We start from the raw sequence: 20,306 nt of genomic DNA, 5'->3' as shown, positions 1-20,306 counted from the left end.
GGAGGAGGAGGAGGAAGTGGGGGTGGAGAAAAATGAGGAAGAGGAGGAGGAGGAGAAGGAGGGGGAGAAAAGGAGGAGGAGGAGGAAGAAGAGGAAAATGAGGTGGATGACAAAAAAGAGGAGGAAGAAAAGGAGAAGGAGGAGAGTGAGGAAGAGGAGGAGGAGGAGGGGGAGGAGAAGGAAAAGGAGGAGGAGGAGAAGAAGGAGGAGAATGAGGAGAAGGAGGAGCAAAAGGAGGAGGAAGAGGAGGAGGAGGAGGAGGAGGAGGGGGAGGAGAAGGAAAAGGAGGAGGAGGAGAAGGAGGAGGGGGAGGAGAAGGAAAAGGAGGAGGAGGAGAAGGAGGAGGAGGAGGAGGAGGAGGAGGAGGAGGAGGAGGAGGAGGAGGAGGAGGAGGAGGAGGAGGAGGAGGAGGAGGAGGAGGAGGAGGAGGAGGAGGAGGAGGAGGAGGAGGAGGAGGAGGAGGAAGAAGAGGGTCACTCAGCTACTCTGGCATCCCTCTACCAGCTTCAGGGGAGACTGCCATGGAGGGATGGGCCCCCTGGCACTCTGCCCACCTTGGCACCCGGATCTGAGCGGGGACCAAGGCTGGAGCTCTACGTAGCCTCAGAACCTCCCTCAAGTATTAGAGCATCAGGGCTGGCTCCAAACTGGGCAAGTCCAGGGGACAGCCGGTCAAGCCCGCCCTACTGGCGCTGGGGCAGTTGGGCCGGCTCAGGTGGCCACACTGGACTGACATATCCCCGCGGACCTGCGCCGTCCCCTGGCTCAGGAGCAGAAGCTGACTCTGAAGACGACAGGGCAGCCGTGCAGGCATCTGTGTGCGGGGCAGAGCGAGAGGGAGAGCACGGGAGGCCTGTGATCAGAGCTGGCCGCGCTGCCTTGGCACCTGCACCATCGGTGAGTGCCTAATAGCACTTTCCTCATGGAAACAAGAACGAAAATACCCGGCTCCCAGCCTCACTGTGAAAAGTAAAACAGAAAAAGGAAAAGAAGCAAAAAACTGGGGCCCAGGAGATGGCTCAGAGGGTGGAACTCATGCCTAGGCCCACTTCAGCCCCGGCACCTCCTGGCCCACCCCGCAGCACTGGGCGAGGCTCTGGCAGCCCCTGAGCACTGCTGGGCCCGCACCACCAGACTAAGAGGTACAGAGAATGGGTCTGTCCTGAGGCTGGAAAGGAAAAGAATGTAGGTTTGGCCCGAGGCAGTGTTCCAAGGGCCCCGCAGGCAGGAGCCTGGGCGGCATCTCCAGCATCCCGTGGGTCCCTCAGCACAGCCAGGAGAGATCCCGGAGCACTGTGCCAGGATTCATCTCTAAGCACCACCAGGGGTGTGGCCCAAGTCCCCCGCCAACGTATGTGATGGATGTTTCCAGCCGATGATGAATATTCCATAGTAGGAATCCCAGAACGGACCAGCTGGGCCTTTTACTAATTTACTGTTGGGCGAGAAGCCCCCTTTGGCCGGCTTTGCAGGGCCACGCCAACCCCTGGGCTCAGCGGGCAGACGGCTGGGAGAGTAACACCTTCTGGTCTGCTTTGAAGGGAAGCCTGTTGCAGTGTGTGTCACAGTCCAGTGTTACCTGGGGACAGGAGGTTTCTGGCCAATGCACGGTGGAGGTGGGACCCTATCTCTAAAGAAAACATGTTTGTTCGGATCAGCCAGTGAACGTGACCCGTTGCACCACCCTCCTCAACCTACATAAAGGCTTGGTGCCTCTCAATAAAGTGGGTTCTGCTCTACAGGACCCCCACCGTGCCCGTGTGCTTTTCTCTCTTTCCTTGGAGGAGGCGGAGGCAAGGTTCACTCTTTTCCCTCAGCCCCCTCCCCTTAGCTGGAGGGAAGCTCAGCCCCTTCCTCAGGACCCTGAACGGCGGCCCCTTGCTGGACGAGTGAGCGCGCTGAACAGAGGCCTGGAAAAGACCCCAACAATTTATTTATTTATTTTTGCTTTTTTGGGTCATACCCAGTGATGCACAGGGGTTACTCCTGGCTCTGCACTCAGAAATTACTCCTGGTGGTGCTCAGGGGACCATATGGGATGCTGGGAATCGAACCCAGGTCGGCTGCTTGCAAGGCAAATGCCCTACCCGCTGTGCTATCCCTCCAGCCTCAGCAGCTTGGCCTTCTAAACTAAGAGCCACATCGCCAAGTTCTCCTATTCTGTTTCCCTAGAACCCGCCCGATGGACAGCCACTGGTGGGAGAGGGGTGCACCCTGCACACATCCGCCAGGCGTCTCGTCTCAACGAGGGGGCAGGGTGGCCCACTCACCCATCATCCTCTTGCTGCACAAACCCCGCCGGGACCCCCCAGCCCAGGCTCAGCGCTGCCCTGGACGGCAGGGCCAGCAGGACGCTCCTGCCACTGGGAGCCGTGACTGACTGCACCTGAAGGGGGTGCTGTGTCCCCACCCTACCCCACCCCCACTGCCTCCCGCCCCACGCCCCTGTCTCCACAGCAGGTGGGGCAGGTGGGGCCCTCCCTCACTCCTGAGGGGACGAGAACAGGGAGAGAAGTCAGTACTTCACCTCGGAGCGAAGAACCACGTTCTCCTCCTCGAGGTCCTTCAGCTTCTTCTGGAGAGAATCCAGGTGAAAGTAGTTCTGGACGGAGGAGGACGACTCATTCCTCTTCAGCCTGGGGGAGCAGAAGGCGGACACGTTCTCAGGGGAGAGACCCCGCCACCACCACCACCAACCACCCCCTGCCACGGGACGTCCACAGGCAGCACGGGCCGGGCAGCGTCAGGGCAAGCTGGGCACGGGGACGCCAACCAGACCCAGCAGACACCGACAAGCTGCCCGTCCAACCCCCATCCCGACCCTCTGCCCATACGGGGTGGGGGCCACAGGCTTCAGCGGCATCAAGTTCAGGGATAACGCTGACATTTGTCTTGGGCTTCCAGGGTGCCAAGAACTGGAACTCAACTAATGCTCACAGCTCCAGGCGCTCAGGACGGTTATTGTGGAGCCTTCGAAGGGGTAAGTGGACCAGAGGACTCCAGGGACAGGACAGGAGCACAGGGATGTGCCACGGTGCTGAGGCCGGGGCAGGTCCTTGCTCTCACGGGAGGCCCTGCTGACTTCAAGACAAGCCCCCCACCTTCTAACCCACAGACCCACGAGAGCCACTCGGGACTCACCCTCCAACGACAGAGACAGACCACCGTCTTACCTAGGGACACGCCCGGGAATGTCCAACTAGATTGGTGGTTCCTAAGCTAATCTGACCTACCGCCCCCTTTGTAGGTGGGGAACAATCACTCAGCACCCCTTAAAAACTTACCTCCTTTAAGTGTCCCTCAATTGCACCCAAGGCTACTACTACTGGCCCCGTGGGTCACTCCAGTGCCCTGCGGAGGTGGTGGCACCCCTTTGGGAAACCCTAGTGTAGACTCACCAGACCTCTGAGAGCAGCAAAGCCCTGACCCCACACGAACTAACAAGAGCCTAACAAGGGTCTGACTGAGGCTCTCGGAGGCACAGTGGAGAAGGTGACCCTGCCTAGGGGACTCCAAGGTCAGCGGCAGCAGCCTGCCCGGTCCCCGGGGACAGCCCCGCTGCTGACTTACGGGGTGGAGCACGCCGACTCGGGCTCGCTCTCCTCTGTGACCCGGGTGTAGAACTGTAGCAGCTCATCCTTCATGGACAGCTCATGCCGCAGCTGGGACACCTGCAGAGACACACGTGGTGGGGGGTGAGGGGGTCAGCCGCCACCGCCAGCGCCACGTCCCCGTGTGGGCTCAGTGCTCGCAGTCGGCTGAGGGTGAGAGTTTTCTTCCTCGTTAGAAGAAAAGCAGCTCACTGATTTTTGTGCGTTTCAAAGAAAGCACAGGGGTGAGTGTGAGCCCATGTGAGAAAAACACAAATGGCTCTCTGGTGCTCTGGCTCAGAGAGGAGGCGGTCAGGGTCGAGGAGGCTCGGCGGGAGGGTCAAGAGAGCGCATGGGCTTTGCACTCGTCCAAGCCAGCTGGGTCTACTGACCAGAGAAGTGGATCACGTTAGCCACCGAAAGAGGAGGTCTGCCCAAAGCCGCCCCCCCCCCCACTACCAAGGCATGACCACCCTGGTGACATCAGCTGGGGGGTGGGGAGGGGGCAGTACAAAGGGAGGTATCGAGCACTTTAACCCTTGCTCTCACCTGGAAATGTCCCTGGAGGCTGCACCCACCCAGGACTCAGCCAAGCGTGGCCGGACCTTGGTCTGAATTCAAGGGTCACTGATAGGAAGCCCAGATTCACCAGCCTCTGGCCACGCCGAACGGAGTCAGCACAGGACTTGCCAGTCGCACCGTGGTTTCGAATGAGCACGCCCCTGCCCACCCCAAAAGGTGCCTCCCACCCCACCACCTGCACCGGGCCCTGTTGCCCCTCCACAGGCAGGAAGCAGACTCCAGGGGGAAGCGAATTCTGTCCTACTTTTGTTTCTCGGTTGACTCAGCATATTAACATTGTGTTTCCCCGGGAGCCGAGGGCTTTCTGGGCACACAGGCTTTTGTCTCCGTCCCCCAGACTGCTAATTTGATGAGGCGTCAAAGAGGAACATGTTATAATTTTCGGATGGAAAGCTTTTCTGTGTATAGGGCAGTGCGGGGATCAGGAAACCCCAGGTCGGGGCAGGAGAGACAAGGGTGACCGCTCAGGGGATACCTGAGGCAGCGTCTGCCTCTCCCCACCAGGGTTGGGAGGGGTCCAGGCTGACCTGGCATGTTAGGACAGTTGAGAGAAAGGGGGTTCAGGTCATGATGTTTAGCCCACATGCTGAGCCCGCACCCCTTCCAGAAAAGTCAGCATCACCTGTCCAAATACTCATCCACATAAATAAGCCTAACTGTTCCATTCTCCCCACACTGTTGATATTTATCAGCTAAGTTTTGTATCATAAGAATCATGGGGCTTCTATCATGAAAAAAAAGGTGTTTTTTTTGTTGTTGTTGTGTTTTATAACACAAAATCCTACTGTCATGAGGATGGGGCACGGCTGGCCTGCCCGGGGCTTCCACGGGCTCTGCCTTCAGAACAGGCAGCTTCGGGCTCCGACTGTGGGGGGCGGGGAGTGGGGACCCCTGAGTCTCTCCCCCAGCGCTGCCGAGAGCCCCCCGCGCTCACCTCCTCCCGGACGTGCTCCACCTGCTCCTCTAGCAGCTCGTTCCTCTCGGTTAGCGTCTTGTTCTTCTTCAGCAACGACTGGCCGATGCGAGCGGCCAACTCTAAATCTCGCTCTTTCTACGAAAGGCAAAAGAGCGAGATTCAAAGAAGAGAAAAAGCAAATGGCAAGCTTCCAAAGGAAGCGACAGGACTCGGGGTCCACAGACGAGAAGAAGAAGGTGTTTGGAAGTAACCAAGGGAGGAAGTGGGCATGCCGTGTGGGTATGAGACCCTGGACAGAAGCCTGGCACGCCCCCAAGTCAAAGGGATCCCCGGTTCATCACGCCAGGGGCGGCTGCCTGTCAAAGCCAGATACACGCTGCTCTGCTCACGCACCGTGTAGGCGAGCTGCCTCGGTCTCAAGCCAAGGCCGGGCCCCTTCCACCACAGCCAGGTACGTCCCCAGCCTCCAGCAGCATCTCGGGGGTGTTTATCCTGTGCTTCCTGCCAGGAGAGAGCACTGAGCACCAGGACCCGCCCCTTCCCGGGCGCCCCGGCATTCGGGGACCCTGAGCATCCATTGCTGGGCACTGACGGCAGGTAGACCCCCTAACGGAGCCCCTGCCCGAACCTCTCTCCCACACCCATCCCGTACTCAGCAGTGGGGAACTCACTGAGCCACTTCAATTGTCCTCACGTGAAACAAAAATCCTGCAAGTTAACCTGAAATGCAACGATAGGTTTCCCTGACTTCAGGCCAGACGGCTTCCGTCCTCTTTATGTTTGGGCCTCCAGGTGGGTGTACCCGGGCTTAGGGGGTGGGTGGTGGGAGTGGGGGGAGACTCCTGAACATTCTCCTCAGCCAGGTGGTTGGTTGAACGCTAGGGCCAGAGAACGTGGAACTACTTGGCTGCTGTGGTGCCAGGGACCCCCAGGGCCACCCTAGCCACGCTTGGGGGTCTCCAGGGCTGTAGCGGGTGGTGAGAGGAAAGGAGGGGGCAGGGGATGCCAGTGTTCGAACTCAGGTCTCAGCATATGCAAAGCATGTACCCCTGAATGCTACTACCACCCCCCTACTCCGCCTTCTAGGCTTTATTTAGTTTTAAATTTTGGGGTTATTTTTGCTTTTTGGGTCACACCTGGCAATGCATAGGGTTACTTCTGGCTCTGCACCTATGGATTACTCCTGGTGGTGTTCGGGGGACCATATGGGATGCTGGGAATCGAACCTGGGTCGGCCGCGTGCAAGGCAAACGCCCTACCCACTGTGCTACGGCTCCAGCCCCAAGACTTTATTTAAAAAAAGACAACAAAACTGTCTAAAATGAAGGTCTAGTGGCAAGCTTCCAACCATTGACTGGTTCTCCTGGTCCCTGTTTACCCTAGCCTTGGGTATTAGTCTCATATATTTTTCTTAAATACACCCCATAACGTGAATGCAGTCATTCTATATCCAGCCCCCTCTCTGGTCCAGGAGCCGAGGAATTGTAAGCAGGCAGAGCTTACGCTGTTCCTCCCTCTTCCCGGCCTGCCAGGACTGCAACGCTCGAGTGGCTTCCTAAAACTGTACTTGCATCCCGGCCCCTTTTGCCAATGAACATGCGTGCTGCTGGACACACCCCCGGGGTGGTGGGGGGAGGTGTCGAGCAGCCGCCTCCACACTCAGCCGCTGACTCATCTCATTCACTAACTCAGGCTAAGAAGCATGACTCAGGGGCCCTCAGAATAACCCTCCCCCAAAGCCGGGAGGAGGCGAGTGTCTTCCAAAGGTGAGTTCCGAACAGCCCTGAGTCAGGATGAGCCGAGCCACAGAATCCTCCTCCCCTGGAAGCCAGAGGCGACTAGTCCTTGCTGGCTGGGGCCGGGCTCTGACTCCAGGGCAGATGTCCCCCAGCACCGCACCCCTACGGGCAGGCAAAAGCACAGCAGAACGATGGGAGAATCCAGAAGCAGAGAGCCAGGCTGAGTACAGCACAGTACAACCACAGCCACGCTTGAACCAGGCGACGATCCTGGTTCCAGACAGGAAGTGAGGTCAGGACAGGGACAGGCACACACCGACTCAAACACACAGAGGCGGAGACTCCGACAAACGAGCCCCCAGCACAACCAGGAATTGCCTGAAGAAACAATCCCATGAGGATTCTTTCTTCCTTTTTTAACGTTTTGGGGTCAAACCCAGGAGTGCTCGGGAGTTAGCCCTGGCTCTGCTCAAGAATCACTCCTGACGAGCTCGGGGACCCTATCGGGTGCTGGGGATAGAACCTGGGTAGGCCGGCTTGAAGGCAAATTCCCACCGACTGTGCTACTGCTGCAGCACCCCCACTAGTCTTCTTCGCAGTCATTCAGCCTTCCAAAAACAGCGATAAATTCTGCACAGTATACAGTGACCTTCACTTAGGATATGAGGGGCCAGTGCAGGCCAGCTGCTGCCCTCAGCTCCTTGGAAGGGGCCATGCACATCTGTCCAAAGGGGGACTGTTCTTGCCCATAGCGGGGATCACCCAGCCCCCTCAGCAATAACTCCACAGCAGCACACAGAGAAACAGCATCGCAGCAGAAACATTTCCTGGTTCCTGTTTTTTTTAGCTTTTGGGGCCATATTTAGTGGCACTCAGGACTTACTTCTGGCTCTGCACTCAGGAATCACTCTTGGCAGTGCTTAGGGGACCATATGGGATGCTGGCAATCGAATACTGGCTGGCTGCGTGCAAGCAAGGTCCCTACCTGCTGTACGACTGGGTTTTATTTATTTATTTTTTGGCTTTTGGGGTCACACCCAGCAATGCTCAGGGTTCCTGGCTCTGCACTCAGGACTTACTCCTGGCAGTACTGGGGAACCTTATGGATGCTGGGGTGTGAACCCAGGTTGGCCACATGCAAGGCAAACGCCCTACCTGTTCTACTATGGCTCTGCCCCTTGTACTATTGCTCTTTAAAATGAAAATATACCACAATAATCAACACAGTGTGCTCATTAAAAATATAACAAGCTGGGCTGGAGCGCCACTCCAAGGCAAGGGTGGTGGGCACAGCGGTCGAGGTTGGAAAGAGGCTGAGTGGCTGTGGGTAACTTCTGACCTCTCAGATCCGGGCCTCTGCCTGTAGAATTAGGGGACATAGTGGCATTTGCTTCAAGAATTACTGGGGAATAAGTAGGACAGGGTTTGGATGACACTTTCTGCTCAGTTCCTTCACTGTCACTGTCATCCCATTGCTCATCGATTTGCCCAAGTGGGCACCAGTAACGTCTTCATTATGAGACTTGTTACTGTTTTTGGCATATTGAATGGGTAGCTTGCCAGGCTCAGCCGTGTGGGCGGGATACTCTCGGTAGCTTGCCGGGCTCTCTGAGAGGCATGAAGGAATCGGACCCGGGTCAGCCGTGTCGACAAGGCAAACACCCTACCCACTGTGCTAAGGCTTCAAACTGAAGCGATACCACCAAGTATGCCCCCCCAAAACAAAGAAAGGTGTGGGAAAACCCAACCCACCAACTACATTTTTAGCATACAAAAGCTGTTTATAAGCATGCTGTAATTTGAAATATGTGGGAGGGAAAAAAAGCTTCATAAGCTCAGTTCCTTAATAAGTATTTACCATAGACCTGCTATCCCCAAGGGTAAAGGGAGGAGAGGAACTGTTCAGCAAGGTCCCCTCTTTGGAAGAGCCTCAAAGTTATCCAGCTGGATGAACAAACCAAGTAACTGCAGGATGGCCAGAGTAGCCTCTGAGCACTGCAGGGTGTGGCCCCCAAACAAAAATAAGATAAAATAAATGAAATTTTAAAAATCAACTACCAGTTGCTCATCTCATCTAAAACAAATTCTAGATATTTTCTCTTGCCTAGCTTGTATTGGTTATTTCCATGCCGATACAGCATAAAATTCCCTTATCACGATGTAAATATAAACCACATTACAGAGGCAGTGGTGGTATATATATATTTTTTACATTTTAGGATACACCTAAGATATATTTTTAAGTAGACAATGGCTTTTAAAGCTTAAACCGGGCAGTCTGGCAAGTATTTAGATGCTATTATATTTTGTGTCATTCATGCATCCCGTTCCAAATCTCTAAAATCTGTACCCAGAGAGATAGCTCGAGTACTCTCAAGGTACTCTGAGAGCATGCTCTGCGTGTGGAGGGCTGGGTTCAAGCCCTGGGAGCAACCCCAAAGCACAGAACCAGGAGCAGCCCCACAGCACCACTGGGTATGGACCCAAACCCAAAATAAATAAGTTAAATTAAATAAGATACAATCTCTCAAATCCCTTGAACAAAGTTATAGCACCCTGGGGCCTATAAATCAACCAGTTTTATTTTTAAGGCACAAATTATACCCGGAGTGAGGTCAATTCCAAGATTCTTTGCAGAAACAGACAATCATGTGCTTCAATCAATACACGTATCATCAGTTAGGATTCTTCCCCTTCCCCGAAACAACTTACCTCCTCAAGCAGCCGAGTGACAGCATCTATGTCATTATATGTCTTAGTCATCTGGCCAACTCTTTCGGCACATAAAACTGCAAGAAATGAAAAAAAAAATGCCTGTGAGAAAACCGGTGCCACCAAATGAGCAAATGAATGACCCCTCCTAAACATGGCTCTGGGTCCCAGAGGCACAAAATCCCTCAGGACAACTACAGTGAGTGGTTGGTGCTGGATTGCCTATTTGCAAGTTGCTAAGAGAGAAGATCTTAAGAGTTCTCATCTGGGGGTGGTGGGGCTGGGGAGGGCTGACACTGTGTGTAGGTGTTAACTAGACATCTGGTGATTCTTCACAGCCTAGACAAATCCCAAATTGTCGTGTGGCATCCCCAAAACTACTATCATGCTCATGTCAGTCACGTCACATTTCAAAAAAACAGGACCCAAAGCTGGGCTTGCATGTTAGAGACACAAGAGACCCTTGACCGTGCCAGGTTCAACCCACCAGCCCAGTGGGAGAAAGGAGCCCTACGTTTTGAGGGGCTGAAGAGTGAGATTAGGTGTGCGAAGTCTCAACACGTGTGTCCACGTGCGTGTGCATCTGAGCACACACAGAGATGCCGGTGCTGGAGCAGAGCGGGACTGCTGTCGCTGAACACAATGAAGCTGGCACCACAACTGTGTTAATTAAACCACATTCCAGTGTGGGTCCCTGGTGATATGCACTGGCATCGAAGTGTTAAATCCAGGAATGGCTCAGCGGATCGGTTAGCACAGATCTGGTACAACTTACAGCACTGAGGGGGTAGGGAGAAAGCTCAAGAAAGGTGCAGACTGAATTGTACAAAGACCACAGTTCCATCTCTGGTATCACCCAGCTTCCTGACGACGTAGCCCTGAGGCCCCTGAACATTGCAAGGGTGCTCCTGAGGCCCCCAGCACAATGGGGCCACAGCATGGGACTATCTGGTCTGGCTAGCTGAATACTGCTTGGGAGGACCCTTTCTCCTCCAACTTGCCACTAAATATATGTGTGTGTGTGTGTGTGTGTGTGTGTGTGTATACACATACACAATGGAGGCAGAGTCTCTTGCCCCCATGCCTGGCTGTCTTCACCAGGGCTCTTCGGAGGGGGGTGGGTTGAGTCTCCCTCCCTGCCCCGAGCAGAGCCCCGGCAGCCGAAGACCTCCAGAACCCAGCCACAGCCATGCTCAAGGCCACTCTCCACATGCTTGGATGAGCCTCACGCATGACATCTTATAGCCTAGTTCTCGGAGAACCTGGCAAGCTACCGAGAGCTTCCTGCCCGCACGGGAGAGCCTGGCAAGCTCCCCGTGGCGTAGTCATATGCCAAATACAGTACTGATGATGGGTCTCATTCTCCTGACCCTGAAAGAGCCTCTAATACATCACCGTTAGGAAGGACGAGTAAAGAGAGGCTGCTACAATCTCAGGGCTAGGACAAATGGAGACGTTACTGGGCCTGCTGGAGCAAATCGATGATCAACAGGATGACAGTGATAGTGAAAGTGATATACAACGGAATTCCCCACAAACCGCACAGACTGGCCCTATGGCCATAGGGTAATCTCTGTGTGTGTGTGTGTGTGTGTGTGTGTGTTTGTGTGTGTGTGTGTGAGAGAGAGAGAGAGAGAGAGAGACAGAGACAGAGACAGAGACAGAGACAGAGAGATTAAGAGAGAGAGAAGCTTTGTTCTGAGCAGATCATTTTATAATTTCTTAATGACACAGCCCGCTCCTCCTGACATGGCCTACATTCCATGATCCTGAGACCAGCCTTCCATTCGATTCCTTTTATCCCCAATAAAAACAATTATTATTGTTACTGTGACACACTCCCCCCAGATACGGTGCTATTCTACTACACAGCGGGTCACTTCAGGACTGTGGCTTGACCCTCCTCCCACTGAAAACAAGGTTGAGAAATGAGAGAAGCCTTGGACCTACTTAAAATTTTTCAGAGTGGTTTTATTCTACAGCCAGGTTAAAGGAAACAGCCAGCATCAGAGGATGGCTTGGGTTTTATTCCCTGTAAGGAGGAAGGAATTGATACAAACAGGGTGTAGGGCTAACGTTCCTATGAGCCTGTCACTGGGGTAAATTATAACTTACTGGCAATTCTTCTTAACTAAGACTCTAGAATAATTCTGTCAGGAGTAGAAGAAGACCTCGGTCAGCAATGACCCGCATTCAGCCCGGGCAGGGCATTTGGGGATTGAGATGCATGACTGCGTCACACCGAGTAGCGTTACTAACGGCAAGCGGGAACTGAAATGCAATCGGCTCTCTCAATATTTTATTAAACGCAAGTAGAGATCATCCCAGGGAAGGCACTCGGAGAAACCAGATCCGTTGGAATGATTTTCTAGCTTGAGGTGGAGATCAGAAATCTGGTTCCAAATCTGAAACCTGAGCAGCGCAGCATTCAGAGCCAGGAGGGGCTCCTTTAGAGCCCCCCTAACCTTGCTGGCACCCTCCGCCCCCTTGAAGGAAGTTCGCCCGTCACCTCCCACAGAGCCGCCAGGGAAGGCTGAGAAAGGGCTGATTCACAAGGGTTGGCTTAAACCAAAATTAAACTCAAAGTAGATGGAGTCCGGCTCAAACTGCTGAAAGGGCCATGTCACAAGAAATCCGCAAGCGGTGGGTGGGCGGGCGGGCAGGGCGAGAATGAGGGTCAGCTGTGCTCGCCGAGCCAGGAGGAGACAAAGACAGTGGGGCCTCAGCCGGGCAGGAGGCCAGGAGAGCCGCTTTCGAGGAAAGCGTGGCCCGCACCTCTCAGGGGCGGGCAGCGGACCCCGCACCCACAGAGAGCTCTGCACCAAGCCCGTGCTGAGGACAAGAGCAGCCAGTGCCCCCAAGGTCCTCCCCAAAGGGCCCGGTCCTCCCCTGTCCCAGATAACGAGAAATCCAGGCTACATTCCACTCATCTGCCTCCACGCCACCCTCCAGCCCAGGAGGCTACAATTCCAAGCTGCCTGCTTCTCTGGGGCCGCGGTCATCAGAAGTCACCCTGTTTACTGGGCCGGCGGGAGTTAATCATGTGTAGATAATCAGGAATGCAGGTGAAGGAGGGAGACAGAGATCCGATGTACCCTTGACCCATTTCCCCTCCACAGGCTTCGACCTGACACTGTCCAGGAATCTAACTCACATTTCCCTGATGTGGCTGCGCTCATGTCAGTGCGTGTGTGCGTGTGTGTATCTATGTGTGTCTGTGTGTCTATGTGAGTGTGAGAGCATGTGTATGTACGTGTGTCTACATGTGTGTCTGTGTGTCTATGTGAGTATGTGTCCATGTGATTGAGTAGATGTGTATATCTATGTGAGTGTGTGTCTGTGTGTCTATGTGAGTGTGAGAACGTGTCTATATGCAAGTGTGTGTGTCATGTGATTGAGTAGGTGTGTATATCTATGTGAGTGTGTGTCTGTGTGTCTATGTGAGTGTGAGAACGTGTCTGTATGCATGTGTGTGTGTCCATGTGGCTGAATAGGTGTGTGTATCTATGTGAGTGTGTGTCTGTGTGTCTATGTGAGTGTGAGTGTTTGTCTGTCTGTGTACCTATCTGTGTGTCCATATGATTGTGTGTATGTATCTATGGGAGTGTGTGTCCATACAATTGTATGTATGTATCTATGTGAGTGTGTGTCTGTGTTTATGTGAGTGTGAGAATGTGTGTCCGTGTGCCTATGTGAGTGTGTGCCATGTGACTGAGTGGGTGTGTATCTATGTGAGTGTGTGTCTGTGTGTCTGAGTGTGAGTGTGTATGTCTGTACCTATGTGAGTGTGTGTCCATATGATTGAGTGTGTATCTAAATGAGTGTGTGTCTGTGTGTTTATGTGAGTGTGTGGGGAGGGGGAGTAGGGCACACATGCACACGAGTACAGCTCACTGTGTGGCAGGATGAGCCTGAACTGTGAGAATCATCCTCTGGATATGGGCGTATGTTTGTCAATACGTATGTTTGGCTCTCCGCCTCCTTGGGGTCTGCGTCGACAGGTTCAAGCCAGCCCCGATGCTGACTGGACTCCAGGTGAAAGGAGGGCGGGCCACAGTCAGGGCCCTGTGCATCTTCTGATTTCCGTACCCAGTGGGGCCCTAACGCTCACCCCGAGCCCAGCATGCCCTGGGAACTCTGGTTTGTCCAGGTGAGGCAGGCACTGGTGAGAGGGGGTCAGAGGGAAGATGGGAGGGGTCCCTGGAACATCCCTCTCTCACTTCTACTCAGGGCAGCACTTGTCAGCCCCCCTGCTGTGAGCCCTCTCCTCCCCAAAGGAAGCTTCCGGAACACCCTGCCTGGCCTGGGGCACTGAGGGAGGGTCCGCCTGAGAACCGCAGCCACCCAGTTCCCAGGAACAGACCAAGAACAGAGAAAATCTCCCCCCAGACTCCGAGCGAAGACCAGAGTCTTACCAAGGGGGAGTGGAGGCTGAGAGGGGAGAAGGGCCCCTGGAGGGGTGTGCCACTTTGATGGCAGACAAGACATGGTGACAGGGTGACCCAAAGCACAAACATTTACTGTCCTGTACACCAATGCTAACTCAAATATTTTTATGAATAGATACAGATACAAACATCCCCTGTAGGGCTCTAGATAATCACACAGACGCCAAGTTTCCAGGCATTACCAAGTAGAACCTGTCCCTGCTCCACTTTAAAACCCTCAGGAGTCCCGCCACTGCCCCAAGGAATAGCCTCCTCACAGGGCCTGGGGACACCCACAGAGCAGCCCGTCCTCACCGGCGCCAGCCTCGCGCTCCGGGGCCGCCTGCCACAGTGCACACAGCCCAGCACAGTCCAGACAGGCCAGCACAGCCCAGCACAGCCTGACAGGGCACACACAGCCCAGCACAGCCCAGCACAGCCCAGCACAGCCTGACACAGCCCAGCACAGCCTGACAGGGCACACACAGCCCAGCACAGCCCAGCACAGCCCAGCACAGCCTGACACAGCCCAGCACAGCCTGACAGGGCACACACAGCCCAGCACAGCCCAGCACAGCCTGACAGGGCACACACAGCCCAGTACAGCCCAGTACAGCCCAGCACAGCCCAGCACAGCCCAGCACAGCCTGACAGGGCACACACAGCCCAGCACAGCCCAGCACAGCCTGACAGGGCACACACAGCCCAGTACAGCCCAGCACAGCCCAGCACAGCCCAGCACAGCCTGACAGGGCACACACAGCCCAGCACAACCCAGCACAGCCTAACAGGGCACACACAGCCCAGTACAGCCCAGCACAGCCCAGCACAGCCCAGCACAGCCTGACAGGGCACACACAGCCCAGCACAGCCCAGCACAGTCTGACAGGGCACATACAGCCTGGCACAGCCCTGACAGGGCACACACAGGCCAGCATGGCCCTGTCACAGCACGTACAACACAGCACGACCCTGTCACAGCACATGCAAACCAGCACAGCCCTGTCATGGCACATACAATCCAGCACAGCCCTGTCATGCAACATACAACCTAGCACAGCCCTGTTATAGCACATACAACCCAGCATGGCCCTGATGGGGTGTGCACACAACCCAGCACAGCCCTGCCACAGTACACACAACCCAGCACAGCCCTGCCACGGTGCACGCAACCCAGCACAGCCCTGCCACAGTACACACAACCCAGCACAGCCCTGCCCTGCTATGGTGCACGCAACCCCAGCACGGCCCCACCCCAGGGAGGCCACCCACAGCTTGAATCCATCAGCACAGTCTCCCGTAGCTCCCTCTGGGGAATTCCTGCTCCTGCTGCCCTGTGACACTCTCCCCATGTCCCAGCGACCGTCCACGGCTGTCAGTTCTGGGCCTCGTACGGGCACCCTCCCCTGAAGCAGTCCAGCAGGCCTCCAGACGGGGCTGAGTCAGCAGGGCACTGCAACACAGGACACTCTGCACGCGGCTGCTCCAGCTCCACTGCGCGGCAGCAGGCAACACCCGTGGACGCGCCGGGTGGTGCTTGTGGGTGACGCCCCCAGGCCCACACTTAAAGGCAGGGGATGGAGGCACGGGGGAGTTAGGCGAATTGTCTAAGGTCACAAAGAGTATAATGGGCCAAAGAGTGTGGAGGGGACTAAGACGCTCGCCTTGCACACTGCTGACCCTGGCTCAATCCCATCACTGCACAGGGTTCCACGGGCCAGGAGTGACCCCGGAGCACAGAACCAGGTGTAAGTCTTAAGCACTGCCGGTGTGGCCCCAAAGAAGAGCTCAAACGCTGCCTCGGTGTTTACCTGAGGGAAAAGTCCCTAGCTCAAGACATGAGCCAAGACATGGAAACAAGGAAGCAACTCACTTTGAATGGCCTCAAAGTGAGAAGCAACCGCAAGGAACCTAATTCTCGCTGATGTCTCGTGTCCCTTTCCCAAGTGGGCTAAGCCATAGGAAGGCAGCTGGTCATGGGTTTGCTTGGGACCCAACACAAGTGAGTGATCAGAATCTAAAGAGGGTGTGGAGCAGATATTGTGTGGCCCCCAGAGCACGCTTTGCAAAGGGAGATTCCTAGCCAACACCCAACGGGGGCAGCAGCAAGCATTCAAGTCCTGTATGTATTTCACCCCCCCAAACGAGCAAGTGTCCAGCAGGAGAGCCAGTGCCCAGCCCCTGGCTTCCTGGAAGAAAATGAAGTCCTCTGGAAAGCGATCATCAAGCTCAAGTTCACAACGATGCTAAACGAGGACAAGGCAGGAAGTTACTAAGAAGGAAGCTGCCTTGACGGAAAGGAAGTGACGTTGCGGCTGAGGTCCTTCCATGGAAGGACCTGTCGCTCCTGGGTCTCAAGCCATGAAGAACAAAGGCACCCCAAGGCCAAGGGGTTTAGGCCAGGGCACCTGGGGAGAGCTCTGAGTCCTGGCCCCGCGGGAGGGTGGGCTTTTGCCCACCTGGTGTTGGGTCTGTGCACGAGGAGGCAGGACAGAGGGCTCTTGAGCCGAGAGCAGACGTGTGACAGCTCAGCGCTGGCCCCATTCTCCGGCCCATTAGCATCATCATTAACCCAAGTCTGAGTGGGACTCACTTTCCCTTGCCAGGAAGGCTGAGAGCAGGGTACCAAAGCAGGTGATGGAAGAGGCTGGGAAGAAGACATGGACACTAAGTATTTACCACCTGTCATGGAAAAAAAAAATCCCTGAAGAATCTAGAACCATCCCCTGGGACCCCACAATGCTACCAGTTCAGCACGCCCGACAGAAAGGCCAAGTGCCTTTCCCAGACCTGGGTTTGAACTAGATGTCATGACCGCTCACCCTGGCCAGTACCCCAGCTGGCTCTGGGGCCATTCACCCCCAGGAGACCCGATGAGCCGATGCGTGACAAGACGACGGCTCGTGTGGTCCTGCTTACTAAGCACCCGACTCTGCTGTGTCTGTCACCCCCAGGCAGCTTCCATCCATCCTCGGAGGCCAGTATCATTATTATCCATGGGCCAGACATGCAGAAACTGTCCCACGTCACAGTTCCGATGGGAGGAGTCCAGTTACTGAACCCCTCCCCCCCACGAACAGTCTCCTTTTTTGTTTGTTTGTTTGTTTGTTTGTTTATTTTTTGGCATACCCTGCTGTGCCCAGGGCTTACTCCTGACTCCACACTGAGGAATCACTCGTGACCAGACTCGGGAGACCACCTAGGGTGCTGGAGGGGTCGAACCCAGGTCAGCAGCATGCAAGGCAAGCGCCCCACCGTTGTACAACTGCTCCAGCCCCGACATGAACACTCTTAACCGCTGTCTGCTGAGTTCTGCCCTCAAGGAATTCTTGGCCTTGCCGGGAAGGGAGGGTAGGATGCACGCAGGGACTTGCACGCTGCAGAGGAGCAAGCAGGAAGCGCCAGGGGTGATGGGTTATTGGGGAGCTCCAATGCCAGGGCCTGAGAAGCACTGGAGGTCAGCGGGCAGCGCCACGGGGGGGTGGGGGGCAGAGAGGCAAAGGAGCCCCTCCACACAGGGACTGGTGAGCTTTGCTTATGGTGAGCCCAGGGGTGAAGATGCTGGTCCCCCCACACCCAAACCCAGTAGAACCACCCTGGCAGAGGAGCTGAGGTGCTGACTTCCCCCAGGCCCTGCCTGCGTGGGGTCGCCATGGATACTGAAAGGCCAGCCCCAGGCTGGAGACAGAGGAAGGCGGCAGGGAGAGCGGGACCTTTGTCACAGTGCTGAGGTCGCTACTGATAAGCTGGTGGACTCCTCCCCTGTCCATGACCCTACAGGCTGCCTGTCAACAGACTCTGGGGCACAGGACATTGGCTCCTTCCCCAGGGTGGACACTCCCGGCCATAGCACCAGCACTGCTGGACCACACCACTGCCTTGGCCCCGGGGTCCTTCTCAAGTGGAGCGAAATGCTCCCTGGGCAGCTTCTCCTGCTTCTGCAACTGGAGAGCTGGGAGGGCCCAGCAGGGTGGGGCGGAAGGCTGAGGACCCATCAGGACTGCCACCTCGCAGGACTGAGCACACGCTCACTCCCCGGCAGTCTGTGGGCTCAGACAGGGGGGCCTGGGCTGTGACTCACGCCCGCCCGTGTATGAGGTCCTGCGTTCCATCCCAGCACTGTTGGGTGTGGCTGCAATGGACACAATGGAGTAGGGATACTCCGGGGCTACTCTGTGCTCGGGAGTCACTTTTGGTGGCATTCGTGAGACCATGTGGCTCAGGGGATTGAACTGGGTTGGCCACATGCGAGGGAAGCACCTGGACCCCTGTACTCTCTAGACCCCCAAACCTCGGGGCTGGAGAGAGAGTCACCACGATGGATCCTGGGCTTTGTGTGCGGGGGGCCCAGACTGGATCTGGGTTGGCACCGCCTGCATCCGTGAGCACTGCCCACAGTGAGTCCTGGGCCAGGTGGAGGCCCCGAGTACTGCCAGGCGTGGCCCCTAAACCCAAACAAAACCAACAAGAGGCTCACTCGACACCTGCCATGGGGTGTGCTCCATATAGCCCAGGCCACTCCACCCACGAGCTCTTTTCAAGAGCAGCCACCTGAACAGGAAGTCAATGACTCAGGTGGCAGTGGGTAAGGGCCTGGGGCATGCCCAGGAGAGAAGGAACCACAGAGCCAGGCCTCTAGGCGGGCCTCGAGAAAGTGGCATGAATGTGCCACATAACAACCCATGCGGATGTGAGCCCGAAACTTCACCCCTGGCCAGCACACGCCTCCCATGGCCGTGACCTGCCACGGAGCTCTCAGCAGCTCCCAGATTCACCCCTGCTAGATCTCACTCTGAGGAAAGGGGTTACGAAAAAGTCCTCTCTGCCAGGAACGCGTCCAGCACAAAACCATGTGAGAGCGGTTGTATCTCGGCACTGGCCGAAACCCCAGGGGTCCCAGAAGCCATGGAGCCCGAGTGCTTTTTGCCCCTGAAGACAGAGCAAAGCCGCCTCTCAGGGCTGCAGGATCTGGAGAAGCGGCTGCTCCTGGGGGTTGGGGGGGGGGCGCTGGTGGGAAGGACTAAGGGAGCAGGAAGGAAGGACCTAGCTGTCTCCCAGCTTAGAGCCGGGGTGAAAGAAGGCAGAGCCCCAGGCTGCGAACAGACTTGCTCTGGGCGTGCACAGCCTCTGTGTCTCTGAGTCTCTGAGTCTCTGTGCCTCAGTGTCTGAGCCTCTGTGTCTCTCTCTATGCCTCTGTGTCTCTTATGTCTCTGAGCCTGTGTCTTTCTGCCCCTGTGCCTCTCTGTCTCTGTGCCTCTATGCCTCTATATCTCTGAGCCTCTGTGTCTCGATGCCTCTGTGTTTCTGTCTCTGTCTCTCTGTCTCTGTGCCTCTATGTCTCCATGTCTCTGAGCCTCTGTGTTTCTATGTCTCTGTGCCTCTGTCTCTGAGTCTCTGTGCCTCTGTGTCTCTATGCCTCTGTGTCTCTTATGTCTCTGAGCCCTTGTCTCTATGCCCCTGTGCCTCTGTGTCTCTCTGTCTCTGTCTCTCAGTCTCTGTGCCTCTTTGCCTCTATACCTCTAAGCCTCTGTGTTTCTATGTCTCTGTGTCTCTGTCTCTATGTCTCTGTGTCTCTATGTCTCCACGTCTCTGAGCCTCCGTGTCTCTGTCTCTGTGTCTCTGAGCCACTGTGTCTCTGTGTCTCTATGTCTCTGTGCCTCTATGTCTCTGTGTCTCTGAGCCACTGTCTTTATGTCTCTATGTCTCTGTCTCTGTCTCTGTCTCTATGTCTCTGTGCCTCTATGTCCCTAGGTCTCTGAGCCTCTGTGTCTCTGAGCCTCTATGCCTCTATGTCTCTGTGCCTCTGTGTCTGTATGCCTCTGTCTCTCTGTCTCTGGTTGCTAACTGCAGCTGCTTTAGGAGCAAAGGGCAATACGGAAAGAGCGTTGATTTCCAAGGCCGTCCTGGAGATCAAACCCGTGATGGCAGAAAGAGCCTTTCACTCCCTACAAGGTGCCTGGAGGAGAGAACAACAAATACTCCTGGATCCTAGCTGCCACCAGAGCAACCCAAACACTAACACTGCCCTCCAGTTGACCCGACGTGCCTCTTTTCACCAGCTAACTTTAACCTTGGGCACAAATCTACGGGGACCTGCACATATGTTTGTTGTGCACAGAGCACTTCTCTCCCGAACCTGATATCTGCTTTCCACTCAAGACAAGGGTGGCAGCGACGCAGGAGAAAAACAGCCCCGCCCGGCTAGTTTGCAGAAATTTCCTGCAAAAGTTATCGCCACTTTGCAGGGCACGCCTGGTTGACGCAGCGGCACAAATATTGATGCATAAATCTTCCGGTTCTAGGCAACTGTTTTCCTTCTGCCCTGCAGAGGGTTTCTCCA

The 20,306-nt window shown here is 55.6% G+C and overlaps 1 protein-coding gene across 6 annotated transcripts in view; it reads right to left on the bottom strand.

Moving 5' to 3' along the window:
• Nucleotides 1-20,306, bottom strand: part of TRAK1 (trafficking kinesin protein 1) — a 123,801-nt gene that overhangs the window by 34,960 nt on the left and 68,535 nt on the right. For all 6 annotated transcript variants that reach the window (XM_055137255.1, XM_055137257.1, XM_055137258.1 and 3 more), the window contains 4 exons: nucleotides 9,540-9,616; nucleotides 5,107-5,223; nucleotides 3,571-3,671; nucleotides 2,528-2,636 (listed from right to left, as the gene is read on the bottom strand). In XM_055137255.1, the coding sequence (XP_054993230.1) occupies nucleotides 2,528-2,636; nucleotides 3,571-3,671; nucleotides 5,107-5,223; nucleotides 9,540-9,590 (378 nt within the window). In that variant the 5' untranslated portion in view covers nucleotides 9,591-9,616. The remainder of the gene's footprint in view (nucleotides 1-2,527; nucleotides 2,637-3,570; nucleotides 3,672-5,106; nucleotides 5,224-9,539; nucleotides 9,617-20,306) is intronic.

The sequence above is a fragment of the Sorex araneus genome, chromosome 4 (assembly GCF_027595985.1).
Source record: "Sorex araneus isolate mSorAra2 chromosome 4, mSorAra2.pri, whole genome shotgun sequence".
Classification (NCBI taxonomy): Eukaryota; Metazoa; Chordata; class Mammalia; order Eulipotyphla; family Soricidae; genus Sorex; species Sorex araneus.
Note: the sequence above shows the minus strand (reverse complement) of the source record. Positions and strands in the feature narration are given on the sequence as shown.